Below are 22712 nucleotides of genomic sequence, written 5' to 3' on the forward strand. Positions count from 1 at the left end.
GTGCCTTTTCACCCTTTTAAGCGTATTTTAGAGAAGTAAAATCAGGGGGAACATGCCCTATGTACAGAAGCACCTCCAACTCATGTGTCTGTCCTCTAGCCTAGAGCAAGACATCGCGCAGCTGGAGAAGGAGGAGTCCTTGATATCTGCCAAAGAGCAAGTCATCCGAGAGAAGCTGAAGGAGACGGAGAAGTCCTTTGAGGAACTGCAAAAGGTAAAGGAAATTAAAGTTAAGATGAAACAGAAGCAAGGCTGGGCTCTAACAGAACATCATCTTCCTCCTAGTTAATAAGCTATGAACTGAAAGGCAGCCAGGTCAGCTCTGGGAAAGCTTGGGAGTTTGGAGCTGTGCACATGAGCCTCACATTAGCCAAGAAGGCTGATTGATTTGCAACTCAGATGTAGGTAAAACAGACTGGGTGGGCTGGCCTTGGATGTTTGTCTCCATCAAACACTAAAAAAAAAAAAAATACATATATATATATATATATATATATATATATATATACACACACACAACTGATTTACACATTGGATGCAAAGAGATATCTGTAGACTAATATGGGTTAAAAATACCAAGTACAGTATCTCTGAAGTGGGGGTGGGGAGGAAGGCTTGTGGGTCAAGGGAATAACGGACATTTCTTGTCACAGTGCATACTGTCATGGTTTCCAGATGCCATTTACAGAATTGGTGTCTCTTAAAACTAATACATGCTTGGACAGTTCTGTAGGGATTCAAACATTCCTCCATGGCTTATTTGCCAGGTTAAAAATGCATTCACCCTGTACTGTACTCCTGTTTCCTCCCACATACACACAAACACACACACACACAGACACACACTTCCCATTCCTTGCAGCCCTCTCAGTCTCCTCTCTTCCCACCTTTTGCAGCCGTCTCACTCTCCTCAGCCCTTCACCTTATCCTCCCTTTCCATCATCCCTGCTGCTGAAGGCCACAGTCTTCTCCACCTGCAGGCTCCATTAAATGTTAGAGAGATGGTGGCCTCTTCCTGCTCTGGTTCCTAAATCAGTACTGAAGACACTGCCTTCTCCTGGCCCTATTCAACTTTATATGGCAGCCATGAAAATCCACCTTGGATTTTCAAAACTCTGACTCTGTATTATATTGTTAAAACCGATTGTCATTGGGGCTAGCCAGTATTTTTTATTTCAGTGTCTTTGCATAATCAGAAAAAGTGAGAGAGAGAGAGAGAGAAGTGCCCACAAAGAGAGGCCTTAACTTAGCCATGCAAAGGTAACTACTGTAGGCAGTCTGATACAAGCTAGAAATATGAATTAGTCGTGAGGAATAGTACATGTGATTTCTGTTATAACCTTTAGCATCCTGTAAAGGTCCATCGTTTAATTGGGTTAAGAGAATGTTCTGTATGAGAGTGGGGAGGCTGACATTCTGCAAACTGCCCACTCGGGTACAAAGATGGAAAGGCAAATTCACTTTACACTGAACTTTTTACCTGCATTTTGTGCCAGAGAAATTTCTATGGAAAGTAACGCGCATAGACTGGAAAATGCAATTTACATACGTTGTTTTCCAAGCCCGCTAAAAACACGCCACCAGGAACACCTCTCTTAAAAGCTCATGTGTTGTGGAAGCCCGCGCACACATTTTAGCTACTTTGAAGAAGGCAATTTTCAGACGGACCAATTTACTCAGACAACGGCTGCTTATCCAGGTAAATGGAATTGATAGGAGCCCACATTAAATATAAGAAAGCATGGTGGCACTCTTTAGTGAAATAAAAGCTTTATCACGGTGTTCATGCAAAATAACTTTGTCGTAAGCTGGCTCCTTTTGTCAGTTTTAGACAGATTAATGATTCATGCATCCCCTGACACGGTTCTGTGTTTCGCCCATAGGCTGCATCGAGAAGGATGACAAGCAACAGACTAAACCAGTCTATAAATAGACAAAAGCACAAAGGTATATAAGATAATAGGGACCCAAAAGGAAAGTACAGCCAGAGGAATATCTGGAAGCAATCAAATTTACATAATCAGAGAAATATTGAAACAGCAGTAACAGGAGTCCTTATGGAGTGTCTTAACACAGAATCTTATAAACACAGTTGAAATCGGCTTTTTTAGCACCAGAAACTGCTGTACCAATCAAATGATAGTCGCATGGTCAACATAACCAATCAAATGATAGTCACATGGTCAACATAACCAATCCAACTGTGTATCTGCATGCTGTAAAAAACACAATGCCAACGCAATGGTAACCTAGATCAAGAGATTAAGGAAGCCTATTATGGAGGAAGAATGCAAGCTGTCAGAACAATGCAAGGCTGCTTCAATTGCTGCAAAGGTAAATTACAAAGAAATGATTACAAAAACCGAAACCACTCAGTTTCAGGAGAGAGTGATTGTAAGTTGAAGATCCACCTCTGCTCACATCTGATCAGAAGTGTAGAAATTCCCCACCTAACGGGGAAGGGATTACAGTGTCTACAGCAAAAAATCTGAGTCCGAAGGGGAGTGTGAAGCCTGTGTCCAGTATTCCACCAGAGGGGCCTCCTCCTGAAAGGACTGAATACACGATACGGGTATCATCTATTTAACATCATCATTACAACTTATAAAACATTTTGTACATAATGTATTATTGATTTTTTTGGGTGGACAAACACTTTCTATCTGATTAGTTTTATTTGTGTTTTGAAAGAGAGTAGTGGTGAGAATTGTGTATATGCAAATCGCATTTGTTTAGCTTTTAATTCTATGTATGTGCTTTATTTGTCTGGGGATCAAGTTAAGTTAGAGTCTTTATAGACCTTCAACTCTGTGTACTGGAATGTGTTGACATTTAATTTTAAAATGTTTTTTTTGGTATGTACTAAATTTTTGCTGTGCTGTCATTTTGTTTTCCCTTGTACCTTTATTCTACTTTACAGTTGTTGGGAAACGAGTTGTTGCCTTCTTTCTTTGTTGAATGTAGCGAGTGACAGGGCTAGCGGACCGGCAGTGCATTCACCACAGGGATGATGGCCAAGATTCAGAGGCGTGGGGGTTTGACGTGGTTGCAGTTCCGTGTGGACTAACCAGTCCTGAAGATTCTTACCCTGGTGCAATGCAAAAGCGTGGAAGATCCTTGAAAATCATGTGAGGAGCCAGCGTCGACCAATGGTGCCGAATAATTGAGCAAACCTGACCAACATGGCCAGAAAAATGAAGGAAGCAAGATAAATGGTCAGACTGATCCGGTGGAGTAATAAACAGGGGGTCCCGGTTCACATGCTGGGCTCGTTTGAGCGCTCGTCTAATGACCCAATAGAGGTTTCCTGTGTTCAGAAATCTGCCAGACGTAATTTTAGATTGTGAGACAAAATCTTCCCAAAAGGCATGCAGAGGTGGTGTAAGCTGAAAAATTGCTCTGTGGGGATACTGTTATGAAATGAACATGGATGTTCACTGTTATAAGGTGGTCAACCTTTCACAGAGCAGGAGCCGAAAAACCAAATCAAAGAGAGCTCAAGAGCCACAAATGTTTGTAACTACTTTTAAACATTTAAAAGGTTATTAGTAATAATGACACTAACTTTACCTTCTCTGCCCCTCTTTCTCTCTCTCTCTCTCTGCTGTTTGTGGATGCCGGGAGACTGCCACACTCTGCCTCCCTCTTTTCAGCTTTCTCCCTTCACCAGTTTTCTCCTCCTCTCCCCATCTCACCTCTTTTCAGCCTTCCTCCCAGCTTTCCAAAATTTTCTCCTCCTCTCTCCATCTTCCTCTTCTCTCTCCATCTCCCTCATTTTTCACTTCTGCTCCAGCCCCTCCCCCTCCCATCCCTACCCAAGAGGCTGAATTAATGCCCTACCAGGGTCAAGCAAAAGCAGTGGAGCAAGAGATTCCTGGCCCGGGCAATCTCATCAGCGGTGAGAGCTCAACAAAATGGCACTGTGAAGAGAGCTCCAGCAGAAGAAAGGCACGGTAGCCTTGGCAGCGAAGAGCGGCGGCGCGGCTCAGACACCAGTGGGGGGAACAGCGCGGCTCACAGGCTAGCAGCGGCATGAAATCGGCACAACACCAGCAGTTCGCTCTGCTTCTGTAGGTGGTGGTCCTCCGTGTCCTCAGCAGCCTGCCTGCAGTGGAAGTTAGGTATTACAACTTTCGCTGCGAGCAGGACACTTAGAACGGGGAGGATAGCCATGTGCAAAAGCGTGAGTGATTTGCTGGTGCAGTGCCGATTTCATGCCATTGCTAGTTTGTGAGTTGCACTGTTCACTGCTGGTATCTGAGCCATGCCATGCTGCCTCAGCTGTTGCTGCTGTGCCCATCTTTTCACCATACTGTTGCTTTCGAGGCTGTCTTAGCCGCTTTTGTTATTCCTGCCGCCCATATATAACAATTACGGGATTAGGTCCAAGAGCTACACAAACTCCTCCAAAGAGCAGCCTGAGAGATGCCAGTTGGCCACCCTTACCCTACATCATTCTACATCATGCCTTTCCTTTGGGGTAATTTACGTGATCATCTGTCCATGTTCAAAACTATATTTGGGGGGAAATCACTTGCATGCTGAAAACCTGGATTTCAAGCATCGCTCATGTTTTTGGTCCCTTCAAGAGGAAGCCCTTCTGGTGGAACGTCAGACACAGGCGTCACGCTCCCCTTCAGACCTTAGATGTTTTGCTGTAGACACTAATCTCTTCTCCGCAAGATGGGGATTTTACTGCATTTGTGATCAGACACGAGCAGAGGTGGATATTCAACCTACAATCACTCTCTCCTATGGGTTTAAACCTAGAGATTGAGTGGTTTCATTTTCTGGAATCATTTCTTTGTAATTTATCTTTGCAGCAGGTGAAGTAGCCTTGCATTGTTTTGACAGCCTACATTCTTCCTCCATGATAGGCGTATTAATCACATGATCTAGGTTGCCATTGCTATTTCGGGCACAGACCCTTGGACCGAGGTGGAGTTGGTGCAACTTACAGGAAGGAGCCCTGCAGGTTCCCACCGTTGGTTGGTAGAGATGACTGTGGTAGAGGCCTAACTGGAGCTTCACCTACACCAACTCTCGTTCCCCTTAGATTGAGCCCTCGGGTGCTGGGGCCAGCAGGAATTCGTTGCAGACCTCTGCGGATAAGATGAAGATCTGTCGAGATGGTTAAGTCACACACCAGGGTCCGGGACAGGCTGGACACAGTCAGAGACAGCAAGTGATCTGGGCAGGTGAAGTTCAGTCAAAGTTGAGAATCAAGCCAAAGTCAAAACCAGAGATCCTTCCGAGGAACTCAGGAAGGAGAGTCAAGTAGGGAGGCAAGGAGCAGCACAGGTGGATAGAAGAAGATACTGAAGACTGAGGTATTGAAGACAAGGAACTGAAGGCTGATGATGGGGTGGTGACAAAGAACTGAAGACTGACCACAGGGTGAAGTCAAGGAATTCAGGAACACAGACTAGGAACTGCCAAAACAAAGACTAGGAATACAGGAATGAAGTACACTGAGGCAACTCATTCTACCAGGAGGTAGTCGACCTATTGCGTGGCGTGGATTGCTGGGAGCAAGGCCCTTTTAAGGGCTGAAGGCAGTGACATCAGAAGTAGGTGCCATGGGGGATTTCCTGCCGCAGTCCCTTTAAATCTCAGCCAAACGCACTCGTGTGCCTAGGAGGAACATTTGAGTGGGGTTGGCAGCGTCCTGCTGGAAGTTGAGTTTAGCTTGCAGGAACATGGCGGTCGACTATATCATGGTTCGGGGGTCTGCCACAGCATTGGAGCTGGAGGTAAGCATGGCGGTTCACAGCCTTGCCTCATGGATCGCCAAACGCAGCAATTGCATTGGCGTTGTGTTTTTTTACAGCATATAGATATGCAGTGTGATTTGCTTATGTTGACCATGTGACTAGCAGTTTTGGGAGTCAAAAAAGCCAGTTTCAACTATTTTATAAGATTCTGTGTTTAGACCTCCGTAAGGGCTCCTGTTACTGCTGTTTCAATATTTCTCTGGTATGTAAATTTGATTCCTTCTAGATATTTCTCTGACTGTACTTTCCTTTTGGGTCCCTATTACCTTTGCGCTTTTGTCTTTTTATAGAATGGTTTAGACTGTTGCTTCTTGTCCCTCCCAATTTAGCCTACGGGTGAAACACGGAACCATGTCAGAGGATACACGAATTATTAACCTGTCTAAGAATTCACAAAAGGAGCCATCTGACAATAAAGTTATTTTGCATGAATACCGTGATAAAGGTTTTATTTCACTGAAGTGGACCATAAAATTGCCACCATGCTGGGAGTTCTAAAGATGGACGCTTAATCTTGGAGCTCCTTCCCTCTCACCGTGTACACCAATACTTTAAAGCATTTAAGAAGCGATTTCAATGGTGCCTTTCCTGTATTTCTAATAACTACAACTCAGGGAGGACTTAGTGGCGATGAGGCATCAAGTGGATGAGCTTCATACCCGAGTTGAATGCCACGGTGCGGCATTGAACATCATAAGTGAGCAAAATAAATCCATGGTCAGCGAGCTTGCCCTCCTAGCAGATAAAATGGAAGATCTCGAGACAATGCAATATCCGAATTAAAGGGATACTGGAAATGGAGGAGTTTGCTAATTGTATAACTCCAGCAAGTGCGATTTGCACCTTCATTCTCGCCAGTAAAGAAGGCCCTTCAGACGGCTCCCCTTGCCCTGAACAACACATTAAAATAGAGCGGGCCCATAGAGCACAGGGCCCTAAACGTGATAATCAACCCAAAGACATTGTCCTCTGCCTACACAGCTTTACCCAAAAGGTGGATATTGTGGAAACTACCCAGTAAAAAGCTGTTTGGCATTGGAACGGACATGAAATCACAATTTACAATGATTTGCCACTGATCACACTTCAAAAACATTATGAGCTCTGGGAAGTTACCGGTGCACTGCGCCAGGAAGGAATTCGCTACCAATTGGCTTTTCCTTTTGCTCTCCAGTTCCAGTGTAAGGGGATCTCCTACCAGATCCCCTTACAGGTCCCTCTCTGAAGCTGCATTGGTCTTTAAACAAGCAGGCCTGGCTATCGCCTTCCCCATTCCAAATTCAGCCCCGAATACAGCGACAACTGACACATTTCCAAGATGGCGCCGAGCAGGGCAAGGAGAAGACGTTTGTGGTGCCATTCCAAAGAATCACTATCAGTTTTCGGACCAGGGATGAGACTCTTATTTATCTGCCTTGATCTCTGATTTTGTCATTTTTTCTATTTCTGTGGCATTCTGATGTGCTGTTCTGTCTGGTGTCTCATAGACACAGTTGCCTGCTATTATGTGCTTTATATATTTTCTGCACTTTATGCTTTGGTAAGGGTGTTGGTCATTATCAGTCTTTTTGTTTGCTAAACTTGGGGAGGGGGATGACCGGGCGTTCATTTTTGCCTGCGGGTTAGCCCCTTATAGGAAGGGATTTGCCGATTGGATTGAGTGGATCGGTTGTTAGCTGGAGGGGATCATGGGGTTTGAAGTTCCTCTTTATGGTCTACTTGTACTATTTTGTCCTTGTTTTGTGGGCTCAGCTCTGTGCTTTTGAGTGTGGGTTTCCTGGGCTTTTTGCCTTTATTTATTGCAGTGATTTTACTCATGCAAAAATGACAGCTCATTGTTACGCGTGCCGCCCGCCGCTGCCCCACGGTGCGGCCCTCTCACCTTCTCAGATGGATTCCAGTGTCTGGCTCCTCTTCTCTGGCAGCGGTGGGCCACCAGCTCCGACTTCGGGTTCCCTCCAGTGCCTCTGGTCCTGCCATGCTAGAAAGAAACTAAAAGCATGGCTATTCACACAAGCATACCCCGACTAACCACCTCTGCCTTTCCCTAGACCATTTTCTTTCCTCCCCTTAGCCTTCTACCCCCTATCCTTAACCCCATGCAAATCTGTACATCTATGCACTCCTGTACATATTGTATATAATTAACATATGTTTATGTTTTATTGTTATCTACCTCGTTATACATTAATATTTGCAACATGTTATGAATCGGCACTCTGAACCTTATCTTCTTAGGTTCTGAACCGTTCTGCCAGTTACTCTATATTTCTATGCCTCTCTACTCGTTCACATGGCCCATACCTTATTACTTCCCTGTTTTAATGTATATCCCTGTTCTATGTATTTTCCAAGCTATTGTTATAATGTAAACCGATGTGATGTACACACTAACACCGGTATATAAAAAATCTTAAATAAAAATAAATAAATGCTACCTAGTGTTGCCAGCCAAGATGTCCCTGCTCGTCGGGCCTCTCTGTGTGGCGCGTGGAGAGACGCCGCCATCAGCACCGCACCCCTTCCTAGGCGCGTGTGCATCACTAGTTCTTTTAAAGGGCCCACGGCGGGAACCTGGCCGCGGACCTGGATGCTGACGTCAGACTCTTTAGCGTATAAAAGCTCAGGCCTCGCTCCATAGCATTGCCTTAGCAACAGGTCTCCTCGTATTCCGAGTACTCGTTGCTGTTCCTTGAATTGTGTCTTCATGGTGTTCCTGCTTCCTGTGGTTCCCAGTTCCTGTTCTCCGTATTCCTGTTCGTTTATGTGTTGGACTGACTTCTGGATTTGATCATTGCCTCGCCTGACTACTCTTCAGCTTCTTTCCAGCCCCAGACCTCCGCTACGCCTGACCACGTCTGCCTTCTCTGTGTCCTGACGATTGCGTTGAACGACTATGCTACAGACTCTCCTGTGTCCAGAGTTCTACACTGCTTGCCACAACTTCCACTTGTCGCCAGCTCTGATCCTCTCCTGTCAGTGATGCCTCTCCTTGCCTATTCTCTGGACGTGGACTTACAAGGCTTAGGCCTTCCTTTGCTTGAGCGCCTCCAGTTACTTATCATTTCTTTGGCGCCCGAGTTCCTGTACCGAATCCTGTCCAGGATAGGACTATCAGAAACCAAACAAAGAGAGGGAAAAGGATCAACAGTCCAATCCACAAAACTTCAACTAATTAATGGCAAATGACAATATCATAAAGATCTTTGCTTTGGAATTTCAATCCGCGGCCTCTCGCCTCGCAATGGGCCGCAAGCCTTAATCAGCTTACAAAGCAGAATATAATATTTAATCATTTATTGTCATTTTGCTCATATCAGTACTAAACTTTATTCTAATCTCTTAATTTTTTGCCACAATTTTATTTCCAAACTTCCCTAAAAAAGGTATAAATGTGAAACAAAAGCTATACTTCCCACCAACATTAAAAATTGAAAAATTCTTTAACTCCAAAATTTAGAGAGAGGAATACTTAGCCCATGCTTTGTGAAATATCAATTAAATCATTCCCGACATGAATCATGTTTCGATTGTAGAAAACAATCTTCTTCAGGGGATATTTCTCAACAATTCTTTGCATAAAGCTGCCAACATTCTTCAATCCCTTCTAAAAACAAACACAACATATTAAAAAGTGCACATATCTTAGAGATTAGAATAAAGTTTAGTACTGATATGAGCAAAATGACAATAAATGATTAAATATTATATCCTGCTTTGTAAGCTGATTAAGGCTTGCGGCCCATTGCGAGGCGAGAGGCCGCGGATTGAAATTCCAAAGCAAAGATCTTTATGATATTGTCATTTGCCATTAATTAGTTGAAGTTTTGTGGATTGGACTGTTGATCCTTTTCCCTCTCTTTGTTTGGTTTCTGACTGTATTAGAGAGGTGTTCTGCTTCTTTGTTCGTTGATTATTCAGGATAGGACTATGCCATCTACCGGCTGCTGTCTCTGGGCTGAACCACCTTCCATCCATAGTTAACTTTCAGGCCCACCTAAGTCCTGCCGGCCCCGGCACCCAAAGGCTCAACCCGAGGGGAACAAGGGCTGGTATAGGTGAAGCTCCAGTGGCCTCTAGCTTCAGCCCACTCCACCTGCTGACGGTGGGGACCTGTAGGTCCTTGCCTACGGGTTGCGTCAACCCCACCTCAGCCCAAGGGTCCACCTCTGACGCAGCAATCATATACTCTCAATGTCAAGAGTATTAACTCCCACAGGAAACATCATCTACTCTTCCGAGAATTAATCTCTCAGAAGGTAACCATTGCCTTTTTGCAGGAGACACATCTCTGGAAAAGACATGAGTACCTGTTGTCACTGAAAGAGTACCCACACAAATTTCTTTCAGCTAGTGTTAAGGGCGCAAGATACTCAGGAGTGGGCATGCTTATCTTATCTCAATTGGTTCATGAGATATTATTTCAGATCTCGGACCCACATGGCCAATATGTATTAATAAAATTCATTTAGGGATTGATGTTTTTACCCTAGTGTCCTTATATGCTCTTAATCAGGATTAAGGATCCTTCCTATAATCTATTAGGAAGCTTTTGGACTCCTATGGGGAAGGTTTTATAATTTTAGGTGGGGACTTTAATTTTACTTCTCATCCTAACCTGGATAATTCACGCCTGGTTAGTACCTCACTGCAAGGGCTAAGGAAGCTTCCGTCATCTGTTATATCTTACTGGCGTCTTACTGACATATGGAGGCAAAGATTCCCCACCTCTCATACTTATACCTTTTATTCCTCTCCACATGCAACCTATTCCGGTATAGATTACTTTTTAGTTGATAAAATTCTACAACTTGGGTGTCCACTGTGGGGATTAGTCCCATTACTTGGTCAGATCATGCCCCTGTGTGTTCGATTTATATCTCCATAATATGAACAGTGGGCAGCATTGTTAGCGTCTGAATGAAACCCTACTCAGAGATGACGCTTTTGTTAAAAATTTGGGGATCATTTAAAAGAATATTTTCATTAAACTCTCAGTTCTCTGTCTCCCAGGGAGTAGTCTGGGAATGCTCAAGCTGTGGCAAGAGGCTTACTTATTTCTAAGGCTGTCTCATGGAAAAAGGAGATGGAAAGGAAAAAGGTCCTTCTTCTGGCCAAGATAGAACATCTTGCCCATCAGCACATGTGTACACAGTCCAACACTATTTATCACCGGCTGCTAGAAGCTAGATCTGAGTTGCAACGACTTGATGATGATCATTTAGCACACTATTTGGACCTGATCAAACAGGCCTATTAATAAGGAGGGAATAAAGCAGGTCATTATTTAGCCTGGCAGTTAAAAGCCCAAATTGCTCAAAGTTCCATTACCAAAATTAAAGACTTACATGGTAAAGTACACACCACAGTGGCTGAGATTCGGGGGTGTTTCACTGAGTTTTATGCCTCTCTTTACAGTAGGGATACAACAATCAGTGATTTTGATATTGATTGCTACCTTCAGGCCCTTTCCTTGCCTTCGCTTACCCACGAGCAGCAGCAGTATCTAAATAGTCCGATTACCACACCTGAATTTATAAAGATGCTCAAGTCTGGTAAATCTCCAGGCTTGGATGGCTTCTCCAGTGGTTATTATTGTAAGCTTTCCCATATTCCAGTTGTACCACTAACTGATATGTTTAATTTTATATGGGATGGTGGTTCCTTTCCTGAACATTCGAATGTGGCTGGGATTTCTGTTATAGCCAAGCCGGGCAGGGATCCTTTCCTCTGTGGGTCTTATAGGCCCATTTCATTGATTAATTTGGATTTGAAGATATTGGCTAGGGTATTGGCTCTGAGGTTGAATAGATTCCTGCCAATGCTCGTTCACTCTGACCAGGTGGGTTTTATTCTGCAGCATATGGCTCTGGTGGTGGGTTGATCGGGACAACATCCCCTCTGTTTTGTTATCCCTTGATGCCGAGAAAGCTTTTGACCTAGTCCATTTGGTCATTTCTATTTAAAACTTTACAGCAAATGAACTTTGGTTCTTCCTTTCTTCAAAGGGGAAGGAAACTATATGAGCTCCCTAGGGCTAAAGTAAAAATAAATGGAGGATATGAGAATAGTTTTGACACGTGCAGGGGGACTAGACAGGGATGTCCCCTTTCTCCATTGTTATTTGCGATGTTCCTGGAACCCTTTGCCTTGAGGGTACCAGCATCACCTCAGATGAAGGGGGTTAGCCTGGGCGAGTCACTTAAGTTATCTTTATTTGCAGACGTTATTATGTTTGTTTGTTTGTTTGTTTATTTATTTAACATATTTATTTACTTATTTATTTAACATATTTATTTACTTATTTATTTAACATATTTATATACCGTTTTACCAGTAAGGATACTGACCAAAGCGGTTTACCAAAATGATTCTAAAATAATCAACAAGTTAAAATTAAATATAAACGTACTAATCTAAAATAAAACAAAAATATTACTCTAAAAGTATGAATAAAAATACAACGTACAATATGATCAATAAAAGAAAATGTGGTGACCTTGTACCCTGACTGACTCATGCTCATCCCTAAAGGGTGTTGAAATCGAATTAAAGCTGTTTAGTAAGGTCTCTGGCCTCAAGGTAAACCTTGATAAATCTCGAACTTTTAAATATTAATGTAGCAGGATCAGAGGTGTCTACTATTAAAAAGCATTTTCCATTTGGGTGGGCTAAAGCATCTCTTAAGTATTTTCACTGTATTTAAAGTTCAAGGTTCTTATTGAAAATATTGTTTTTTACGTTATGTTATGCTTTACACTCCTTGTTATTTGTAAACCGGGTTGATGTGATGCCTATCATGAAACTCGGTATAACAAAAACAATAAATAAATAAAAGTACTTGGGAGTCTTTCTAGGTGCCCGTACTTCAGACCTATTCAGCCTCAACTATATACCTTTACCGAAAGCCATAGACAGGGACCTAGAGAAATGGCAGAGAGGCACCTTTTCATGGCTCGGCCGCATTGCTATAGTTAAAATGAACGGGCTGCTGCGCCTATTGCATCTGTTTTCTACCCTACCAATTTTTTATTTCTGCTGCACTACTTCATTTATGACAGAAGAAAATCTTTGATTTCATTTGGCAGCAACGCCCTCCGAGGGTTGCGCGTCGGATTATTTTTCAACCCAAAGCACAGGACGGCCTTGAGGTTCCTAATCTGTCCTGGTACTTCACTGCTTCACAGTTTAGAGCGCTCATAGATTTAGGCAGACTTACCTCTGTAAAGCAGTGGGTGGCTATAGAGCAGTCGATGCTTGGAGTGATGCCTCTAGCTGCTTTGCCATGGCAACCTTGCTCTTCTTAGCGCCCGTTGCAGTGTTTACCTTTTGCCCTCCGCACCACATTACAGGTTTGGGTACAATGGAAAGCTAATTTGGTGGGTGACTTTGTCTATTTTTACCAGTCGTCCCTTTTCCATAATATACATTTTCCGGCAGGATTTCAGACCAACCTGTTTAATATCTGGAAAGCGACTGGGATTACCACTATTTGGGCATTTATTTAGGCACGGCAGTTTCTTAGCACAGGATTCCCTTGTGGAAATCTATCATCTTGGGTTTGTAGATTTTTTGGCCTATGCTCGGGATAAATATTTTATAGGTTCCCTGCAGAGATCAAACAACTTGAGAGGGAGTAAACCTATGCTGGAAAACTACTGTGCTGAAACTGACACTATTCGGGGCACAGTGTTTAAAATGTATATGCTACTTAAAGGACCGGAATTAGAACCTTTTTTTACATACTCAGAGATGGGATATGGATCTAGGGCAGCCTCTCAGCCCAAAGGATTGGGATATTGTTTATACCAATGCCAGTAAGAGCTCTGTTTCGGCCCAGCTGCAAGAGAATTGTTTTAAGCTGTTGTACCAATGGTACATCATCACTCCAGTTAAGTTACTCAGGTTATACTCCAATCAGTCTGACTTTTGCTGGCAAAAATGTGGATTGATAGGGACTTTTTTTCAACATCTGGTGGCAGTCTGACGGAATTGTTCCTTTCTGGAAGGAAGTAATTGATTGGCTGGGCAAAATGTTAGGTTATGGGTATTACCCCTGAGGCCGGGCCTGACCTACTAAATTTACCAGTCCCTGGGATGAATAAACAGCAGCAGCGTTTTTGTTTGCAGGTTTTCATTGCAGCACGCAATGTGGTTGCTATGGGCTGGAAACAAGGAGGAGTGCCTTCCTTTCAAAGAGTCCTGGATAGCTTACATTTTCACTGTCGATTGCTTCCTTAACCACTGCGCGGAACAATCCCGTGGCTTCCTTTGAAGCTGTATGGAGAACCTTTCTTGATTTCTCTGCATGAGCGGGACCTGTGCAGTTTTTCCTTTTTTTTTTTTTTTCTTTTCTTTTGTTGTGGTGAGTAGGGGATAGAGGTGTCATTATTATCTTCTCAATGGGACAGACCCTCCCTCTTTTTAATTGCAGCTCTCCCAAGCTCATTTCACCTGTGGCTCTGATGTATAATTTTCCATTATATTTGCACCCAGTATTTTGCTTTTGATATACAGATGCTGACATTGTCTGTTGAATTCTGTGGACCTATATTTTTATTTTCTGTTATGAGGCCTATGTGATCTGGTATGCAGGCCTATGGTGAACTCCATGGTGGGTGGGGGGTAGGGTGGTTGGATGGGTCACAGTGATAGCTCCTCTGTATTTTGGTCAATGTTCCATTTAAGGAAGTTGTCTGTATCTGATCCTTTCACTGTGATGTTTTTCTTTGTAATAATCAATAAAATTTTAATTAAAAAAAAAAATTGCCACCATGCTTTATTACATTTAATGTTGACTTTTCCAAGTGTGGTTGATACTCCCATATTATCTCCTGCTTTGATAGTAGCCCTGCTTGTGTACAAAAGCCAGAAAAACCTGTTCAAAACAACATGGAAGACAGTGAAAAACTCCCAAGACACATGTCCTTCTGGAGGCAAAGAGGCAATGAAACATGTATCTGGGTTACCTGACCACTACTGCTGCCACTTGTCATTTCTATATGCATGCAGCATTGAACAGCTATGTGTAAGAGACAGTCCCTGCTCAATAAAGCTTACAATCTAGTCAAGACAGACAGAGAAAACAAATGAGGCTTCAGGAAATCTATTATAGTAAACATGGTTAATGTCAAAAAGGTTATGATCATCAAGAGCCAGGATTTGAGATTTAAAAGCAGAAAGGAGGGTTTTTTTGGCAGTTTTTGAATAAGGCCTCAGAAAGGCATGCTGCTCCAGCATATGGCACAGCAAGGTGGACAATGCAGTCTGGAGTTGTCATTGGAGGAGAGAGGCACGAATAAGAGCAGAGTTCACAAAGAGGGGTGAAGGAAGGGATGAGAGACTGAGGCGCTTGTAGCAGTAGGTGAGTAGTTGAAGCTAGGATTGTATCCAGAAGCGGATGGAGAGCCAGTGCAGTGACCTGGGAAGGGGGGCTACTTGATGGTAGCAACATTGGAAGATGGTGGTTTGAAGAGAGGTCATTTTAAGCACACGGGGGGGGGGGGCCTTAGCAACCTACAACCTACCACTCCCCAGTCTAGTGCATTCACCCTGCTGTTCCATTTCAGTTTTTTTCATGAAATCATGGAACATAGAACTGAAGGAGAGGCAGCAGTACAATTAATGTGCACCCTCAGACTTTTTAAAAATCACATTTAAAACCCCAAATTCCTGATCTTCAGGTGATGGCTACAGCCTTTTTGAAAAACAGCAGCCTGTGACTGTGGCCCCTCGCATCGCGTGTTCAGTCGATGAAGCCTTATTTCTTATTTATAAGACTCATCCCTTCCCAGAAAGCCTGTGGATCTCATTAACACGCAGGCTAAGAAAGGGGCAGCTGGAAAGTTACATTTTGTGCATCTGTGCAGTGATGCATACTGGCTAGTATGCAAAGTTTGACCAACATTGTTTAATTCTTTGGCAATTACTTCTTAACACCTGTAAAATTTCCTCACAAGCTGTTTACTTTTTGTTGCCTCCAAGGTGTCTATTGTTCTAATTTAAAAACTGTTCATGGTATCAGCAGTAAAGGTACTTATTCCTCACATACCGCTGCAGGAAAACGTAGTTAGAAAAATTTGTAAAAATCATGAGTGCTATGTATAGCACGGATTAATAGCACGACAGAAACACAGAAAGCCAAGGTCATAACTGCCAACTTGGTCTTTTTTTTTTTTTTTTTTTTAGGAGATAGTCAAAAAATATTCTGTTTTCCTATTTAATCTTGCTGAAAAGTTCCCTTTGAACAGCGCACTGAGGTGAGAGATTCAAATATCTCACTTTTTTCTTTTCTCAGTTTCTTCCTTAGCTTTCTGGTGCTGACACATTTATATTGCAAGTTCCTCCAAGGCAAAGCTACCAAATATATTTCCTCCCTAGAGGATCCGTGGCTTTAAGGAAGAGCTATGGAAGCAGACACCCCCTTCCCCAGGGGCAGTACAAAACTGTATTAAAGATGATGGGATATCAGCTGGCGCTACGCACTGTTTATGTACCCAGTGACAAAAGACAATCCATGAGCACAAGTGTCTAAGGAGTATGTGTGTGTGTGTGTCTAGACATGGATATCGATATATACGCCGCTTGCTCAGATGTAATTTACAGACAGGACAGGGTTTGTTCTCAGGCATAAAAACTACAGTGTTTATTTTTTAACCTTGGGATATAGCACTCAGTATTGGCAGCACTTCTTCAAGGAAAGCAGCACCTCACACCGATTATTAGTTTCAATAATAATAATTTAATTTTTACATGACAGCACACACACTTGCATGTCTTTCCAGCAATGCAGTACACAGATGTTGTGGATTTTGTCGCAGCAGTACTCTCAAAGATGATTCAAAGCAATCATGATCAATGAGATAATCAGAAAACAGAGACAAATACATGCCAGCATTCTCCAAGAACCCTCCAGATTCCTCCGACATCTTCTAGGGCTGAGATTTACAAAAAAAACAAAAACACTCCGACGCACTTGCTAGAAATGAACACTAATAAAAGCTGCCTATCACCAGCTTGAGCTTCCTAGATCTGTATTTGTCAACTACTTTTTTTGTGGGTTCATCAGCAGTCCCTGGCAGCAATTTGCCAGTCAATGGAGTGGCAGTCACTGCTGGGGGAAACAGGTCCACATTGCAGCCACAGGTACCAGCTCACACTCGACCGCCCGCAGCCGCGAGTGGGGCATTCTCTACTGCCCTAAACCCCAGGGACAAAATAGACCTGGAAGTGGCTTCACTCCAGGCCACAAAGTGCTGCCTACTGCTGCCACTTCCAGGTGCGGAGAGACAGACTGCTACCACCCTCCCCGGCTCTTCACGACCCGCTGGCATTGAATAGCTGATCAGGCCGGCAGACTAAACTCAAACATCGAACATCGGGCTCAGCTGAGCCCTGGACTCTCCCCTCTCCAGCTCTTTAAATAAACTAAAAAAAAAAACAACCCAGTGGGTTCCTAGCTATGCAACCATGAAGGCTGCTGCAACCACCAAGCCCCTTAAAGGGGCAGCATCTACCCCTACAGTATGTATTTGTAGCCTCTGGAATGAAGGCGACTTGATTTTTTTTTCTCCTCCCCTGTTGTGGGTACAAGAAGCACAGCTCCTTTGTCATAAATCTTTAAATCATTAGGGTGTGGCTGGGGGAGACTTCGGAAGGGGAGGTGGGGCCATGTATTCCTCCCACCCCCCCTACTTTAGGCTCCCATGCTCCTCAGCTATGGGAGGGAACTTCTCCTCCCTTACTCTTTTGCTGTCTCTCTCAGCTCTATCAGCCAGCCAGTCCACGTCAGTTTAGGTGGTCAGCCAACCGGTCCCTGGCATCAGAAAGGTGGAGAAACATTGCACTAGATTTTTCTTCATGCCAGCTTCCTCTTAGGCTGACCTCTCCCTGATTGACAATCACAGCCACTAAGGGTTCTCTTAGACAAACACACAAGAACATGATCACATGGTACAATACAGGGTGAGATGCAAAACCTGGGCAATTCCAAAGCAAATATCTTTGCAGCAGGAAATCCAGTAATTATGAATCACTTGCATGGTTGCATGGTTACATATATATGAAAAATGTCAAGTTGGAAGACATGGAGGTAAGAAATTGTAGGCAATAGATAAAAATAAGTTATAAATCAGGCTTCTGTGCATATATATAGCAAACAAATAAAGACAGACAGACGTGAACTGTTTTTAATTTAGTAGTCCTCACCTATTACAAAAATACATTCCTATTTATGAGGAACAGAAACATTTTTTTAATAATCAGAAAATGTCTTTTATTCTGTTTTTATTTATTCCATCATTTTAGTACAAAAATACAAAAGTGCAAACGATAATATGTCAACAATTCTTTAAAACCACTTTTCAGAGAACATTTTTAAGCAGAACCAAGAACCTGAATAATGTCCATCTCATCCTTACAGGACAATATCCTAAAGATATCAATCTTCCAACCCTGATGACCATTCCAGACCTTCTTCTATTACACTTGAGGTTTACCTTCAAAACCCTTAAAGATTAATCTTCAAACCCCAAACTTCAAGTTAATCTTCAAACCCCGACATAGAGGCCTCGATGTTTCACCGCCAAACGGCTTCGTCAAGGGGAGAGTAACATCAGTTCACATAAAACTGGTAGTCATTCATTACCCATAGATTCAAGCTGGTTCATATTGTCTATTTCAAAGACTGACACCATTTCATAAATCCCAGCCTTCCTCTTCATTCCATGTTACAGAGAAAATTTTTCGAATGGGGGGTGGTGGTTGCGTAATCGTGTGTGCGAAACCCGGAAGTTCCATTGGATATTTAAACCAGACTGCGCAGCAATGGCATTCCGCCTGCCATTTGGAAAAAAAAAAATTTTCTCTGTAACATGGAATGAAGAGGAAGGCTGGGATTTATGAAACGGTGTCAGTCTTTGAAATAGACAATATCAACCAGCTTGAATCTATGGGTAATGAACTGACAGGAAAAGAAACGCGGAAACGCCATGCTATACGATCACTGAATTCACCTACAACGCTGTTATTGAACCCTTGATAAAAAGAACTGGCTGTTTGAAACATGGACCCATGTAGGGCGTGTTGAGGAAGCAAGGCTTCATAAATGTTGAAAAAAGACAGCGTTTTACGCTAAAGCTAAGTTGAACTTTTGCACAGCATATAACAAAAAAATATTGAAATATAGATAACTATCAGACCTATGATTAAAAATAAGGCTGAGATATAAAGTCATCACTGTTCGATGAAGCCTATTTTGACGGTCTTTAATATAGTAAGCGTCTGTAACTAAGGTGTTCGACAGGCAAGTTTGGCTGCTTCATATGATTTTCTGCCATAGTCCTTTATTTATTTAAACAGACTGGGTTGCGTGAATTACACATTAATGAATTACTGTACCAGTTTTATGTGAATTGATATTACTCTCCCCCTGACGAAGCCGTTTGGCGGTGAAACATCGAGACCTCTATGATGGGGTTTGAAGATTAACTTGAAGTTTGGGGTTTGAAGATTAACCTTTAAGGGTTTTGAAGGTAAACCTCAAGTGTAATAGAAGGAGGTCTGGAATGGTCATCAGGGTTGGAAGATTGATATCTTTAGGATATTGTCCTGTAAGGATGAGATGGACATTATTCAGGTTCTTGGTTCTGCTTAAAAAAGTTCTTTGAAAAGTGGTTTTAATGAATTGTTAACTTATATTATTGTTTGCACTTTTGTATTTTTGTACTAAAATGATGGAATAAATAAAAATAGAATAAAAGACAGTTTCTGATTATTAAAAAAATGTTTCTGTTCCTCATAAATAGGAATGTATTTTTGTAATAGGTGAGGACTACTAAATATAAATATATATATATATATATATATATATATATACACACACACATCTGTATCATTTACTACTTTTGTCCCAAAGGGTTCTCAGACAAGCAGGCATGCCTCAAAACCTGATGCTGATCAGTTCTAGAATGAAAACTTGATACTACATAACCACTACCTCTACTAACATTTTATAGTGCTACACGCAAACCAACCCGCTCCCATCACACTTGTGCCCCGCTCCTCTTCTTCCTTCTCCTGCACGAGTTAAATTTACCATCGGTTCTCACCTTAGGAAAGCAGTTTTAGATGTCGGAGGAGGGTAAGGACTGATTCCTGCCTTCACTGACATGCAGACGAGGGTGTTCTCCGCACTTGCCCTTCCTGCATCACTTGTGTTGTTGGGGGCTGTAGGAAATGTATGCTAAATGTCCTCATGTCCTGAATTTATTTTTAATTCTTTCTTATGCTTTTGTTCTTACAGAGTTTTGCAAATCAGGATGGAGGTAAGCGTTTTATATTCCATTCTTCAGATTTTTATTTGCTCTGTTGTCCGATGGTTTCTCCTGTTTTGCCATGGAGGGGAAGGTCTTTTAGAGGTCACATGGCTGCTGTTAAAGGGAGTCTCTTGTTGGCTGTACATCTTGGTAATAGTCTTAGAAACTACCAAAGCAGCCAATAATTTTGGGTATTCCTGGTGGATATCACTGAGATACATGGTTGATACTTGATCATGCAAATAATAAGAACCAGCTTCTTAGAACCAAGGACTCAACGAGGCCAGTATTCGAAGAAGCCTCTTAACAGTTTAAGTTATCCAGCTAAAATTACCTGGATAACTTATCTTGGATATTCCGTGAGATAAATGTCCTGCTGAATATCCCTGAATAAAGTTATCTGGCTAACTTTAGCCTGACATATATTATTATTTATTTATTTATTTTTAAATATATATATATTTTTTATATATATATATATATATATATATTTTTTTTTTTTTTAAAGAATATTGCCGGTTAAGTGGTGATGGCCATTAAAAGAAAAATATTGCATGCAGGTCCAATTCCCAGCCCCCTACTCAATGGACAAAAGTGCCCTGCTGCGTCGAGCCACCCCTAAACCTCTCCAAGTCTTGTTTAAAAATAAAAGTTTGCCAATCCCTGACAGCAGTGCTGGTATCTTATGCTTCCAGCGATGCTGTCAGAGCTATACTGCAAGCTGCAAGCTGCCAGGATCACAGCGTACCGAGATCCTGGTGCTGAAACGGGTCAACTGAGGTAGCGGGTAGGTGGGATGGGGGGGGAGGGGGGTAAGGTTGGGATGGGGAGGAAAGGAGAGAGATTCCATATAAGAGCAAGCCTAACCAGGAAGGGGACGGAGGAGGGGGAGTCCAGTGCCAACCCGGCAAACTTTTATTTTTAAATAAGACTTGGACAGTTTTGGGGGATGGGGTGGCTTGGCTCGGCAGGGCACTTTTTTTTTGCCCTTGAAGTGGGAATCAGGATGGTACACACATGCTGGACATTTTTTTTTGTAAGGCCATTGGCACTTAGGCGGCTATATTCTTTTGAATTTAGTCGTTTAAGGCTAAAGATATCTTTAGATGTGCTCCAGGGTATGGCCAGAGACAGATGAAAATCTTATTTGGCTAACTCATAATATCAGAGTTAGTACTTGACTCACTAAGGGTTTTTCCCATAGACACAAAGTGGGAGAAAAACCTTAATGAATCTGGCCCTTAGTCAGTTAAGTTTTACTGGCTAATCTGTCCCTGCTCCAAAATGCCCATTACTTATTTGGCTGATTTTTAGCCTTATGGAGGTGCATATTCAAAAGCATTCAGCCGGACAACTCAGAAGTTATCTGACTAAATGAAGATCTAGGGTCTGGCTAAATTCTAGTTGGATAATAAGTTAGGAGGCTAGAATTAGCCGGCTAAATAAAGGCCATTCCAGGGGCATAACTGTGAGGAGTTGAGTTAGCCGGCTAAATTATCTGGCTAACTCTGATATTCAAAGTTAGCCAGCTAACTTAGACCTAGATTCAACAAAATGCTATAAATATAATGGAAATAGCACCCACGATTTAAAAAAAAAAAAAAAAAAAAAAAAAGGGAGTGTGGTTAGGATAATTTCCCTGCTCCCGCAATGCACAATACATTTATCACACCTGCACTATTTTTCACATCACATGCTGATTAATTCACGCACTCTCTCTCTTGCTTTCTCTCTCTCTCTCTCGAACCGGCATGTACAATAAAAACCTTTTTGGTTGCTAATGCACAGGAAAAAGGTGTAGTTAGACCTTAACCTAACATAAGAACATAAGAAATTGCCATGCTGGGTCAGACCAAGGGTCCATCAAGCCCAGCATCCTGTTTCCAACAGAGGCCAAACCAGGCCACAAGATCCTGGCAATTACCCAAACACCAAGAAGATCCCATGCTACTGATGCAATTAATAGCAGTGGCTATTCCCTAAGTCAACTTGATTAATAGCCTTTAATGGACTTCTCCTCCAAGAACTTATCCAAACCTTTTTTGAACCCAGCTACACCAACTGCACTAACCACATCCTCTGGCAACAAATTCCAGAGCTTTATTGTGCATTGAGTGAAAAAGAATTTTCTCCGATTAGTCTTAAATGTGCTACTTGCTAACTTCATGACCCAGTGTGGCAGCTAAGTCTGGTCAGATTGGCGCACTGTCCTAAATTTAGATGGGTAAAGCTAGCCAGCTAACTTTAAGATAGCCATTTATATTCAGTCGTGCAGCTGCACTATTGAATATACCTCCAAAGTTTACCCGGCTGAGGGCCTGATTCATCAAGGTATTTTCCCATAGACAAAGAATGGGAGAAAAGCCTTAGTGAATCGGGCAGTAACTTTGCCAACCAGACAGTGTCTGACAATGGACCTCATTATGACTTATCTGGATAAAAGTTAGCTGGTAAGTACTGGCAATATTGAAAACTATATATTTAGCTGGATAACTTGTGCGTTATCCGGCTAAATGTGTTGGACTATTGGCCTCACCATGTTCAAAAGCATTGGGCCGGATTTTCAAAGGCTTATGCGTGCCAGGCCTATTTTCAAAAGTCCTGGCGACACGTGTAAAGCCCT

General features: G+C 42.5%; 1 protein-coding gene across 3 annotated transcripts in view; it reads left to right on the plus strand.

The window, feature by feature from the left end:
- PALM2-AKAP2 (PALM2-AKAP2 fusion) overlaps positions 1–22712 on the plus strand; it is a 583545-nt gene that overhangs the window by 230836 nt on the left and 329997 nt on the right. For all 3 annotated transcript variants that reach the window (XM_029614157.1, XM_029614167.1, XM_029614175.1), the window contains exons 4-5: positions 100–214; positions 20077–20098. In XM_029614157.1, coding sequence (XP_029470017.1) covers positions 100–214; positions 20077–20098 — 137 coding nt within the window. The remainder of the gene's footprint in view (positions 1–99; positions 215–20076; positions 20099–22712) is intronic.

This window comes from Rhinatrema bivittatum, chromosome 1 (assembly GCF_901001135.1).
Source record: "Rhinatrema bivittatum chromosome 1, aRhiBiv1.1, whole genome shotgun sequence".
Taxonomy (NCBI): domain Eukaryota; kingdom Metazoa; phylum Chordata; class Amphibia; order Gymnophiona; family Rhinatrematidae; genus Rhinatrema; species Rhinatrema bivittatum.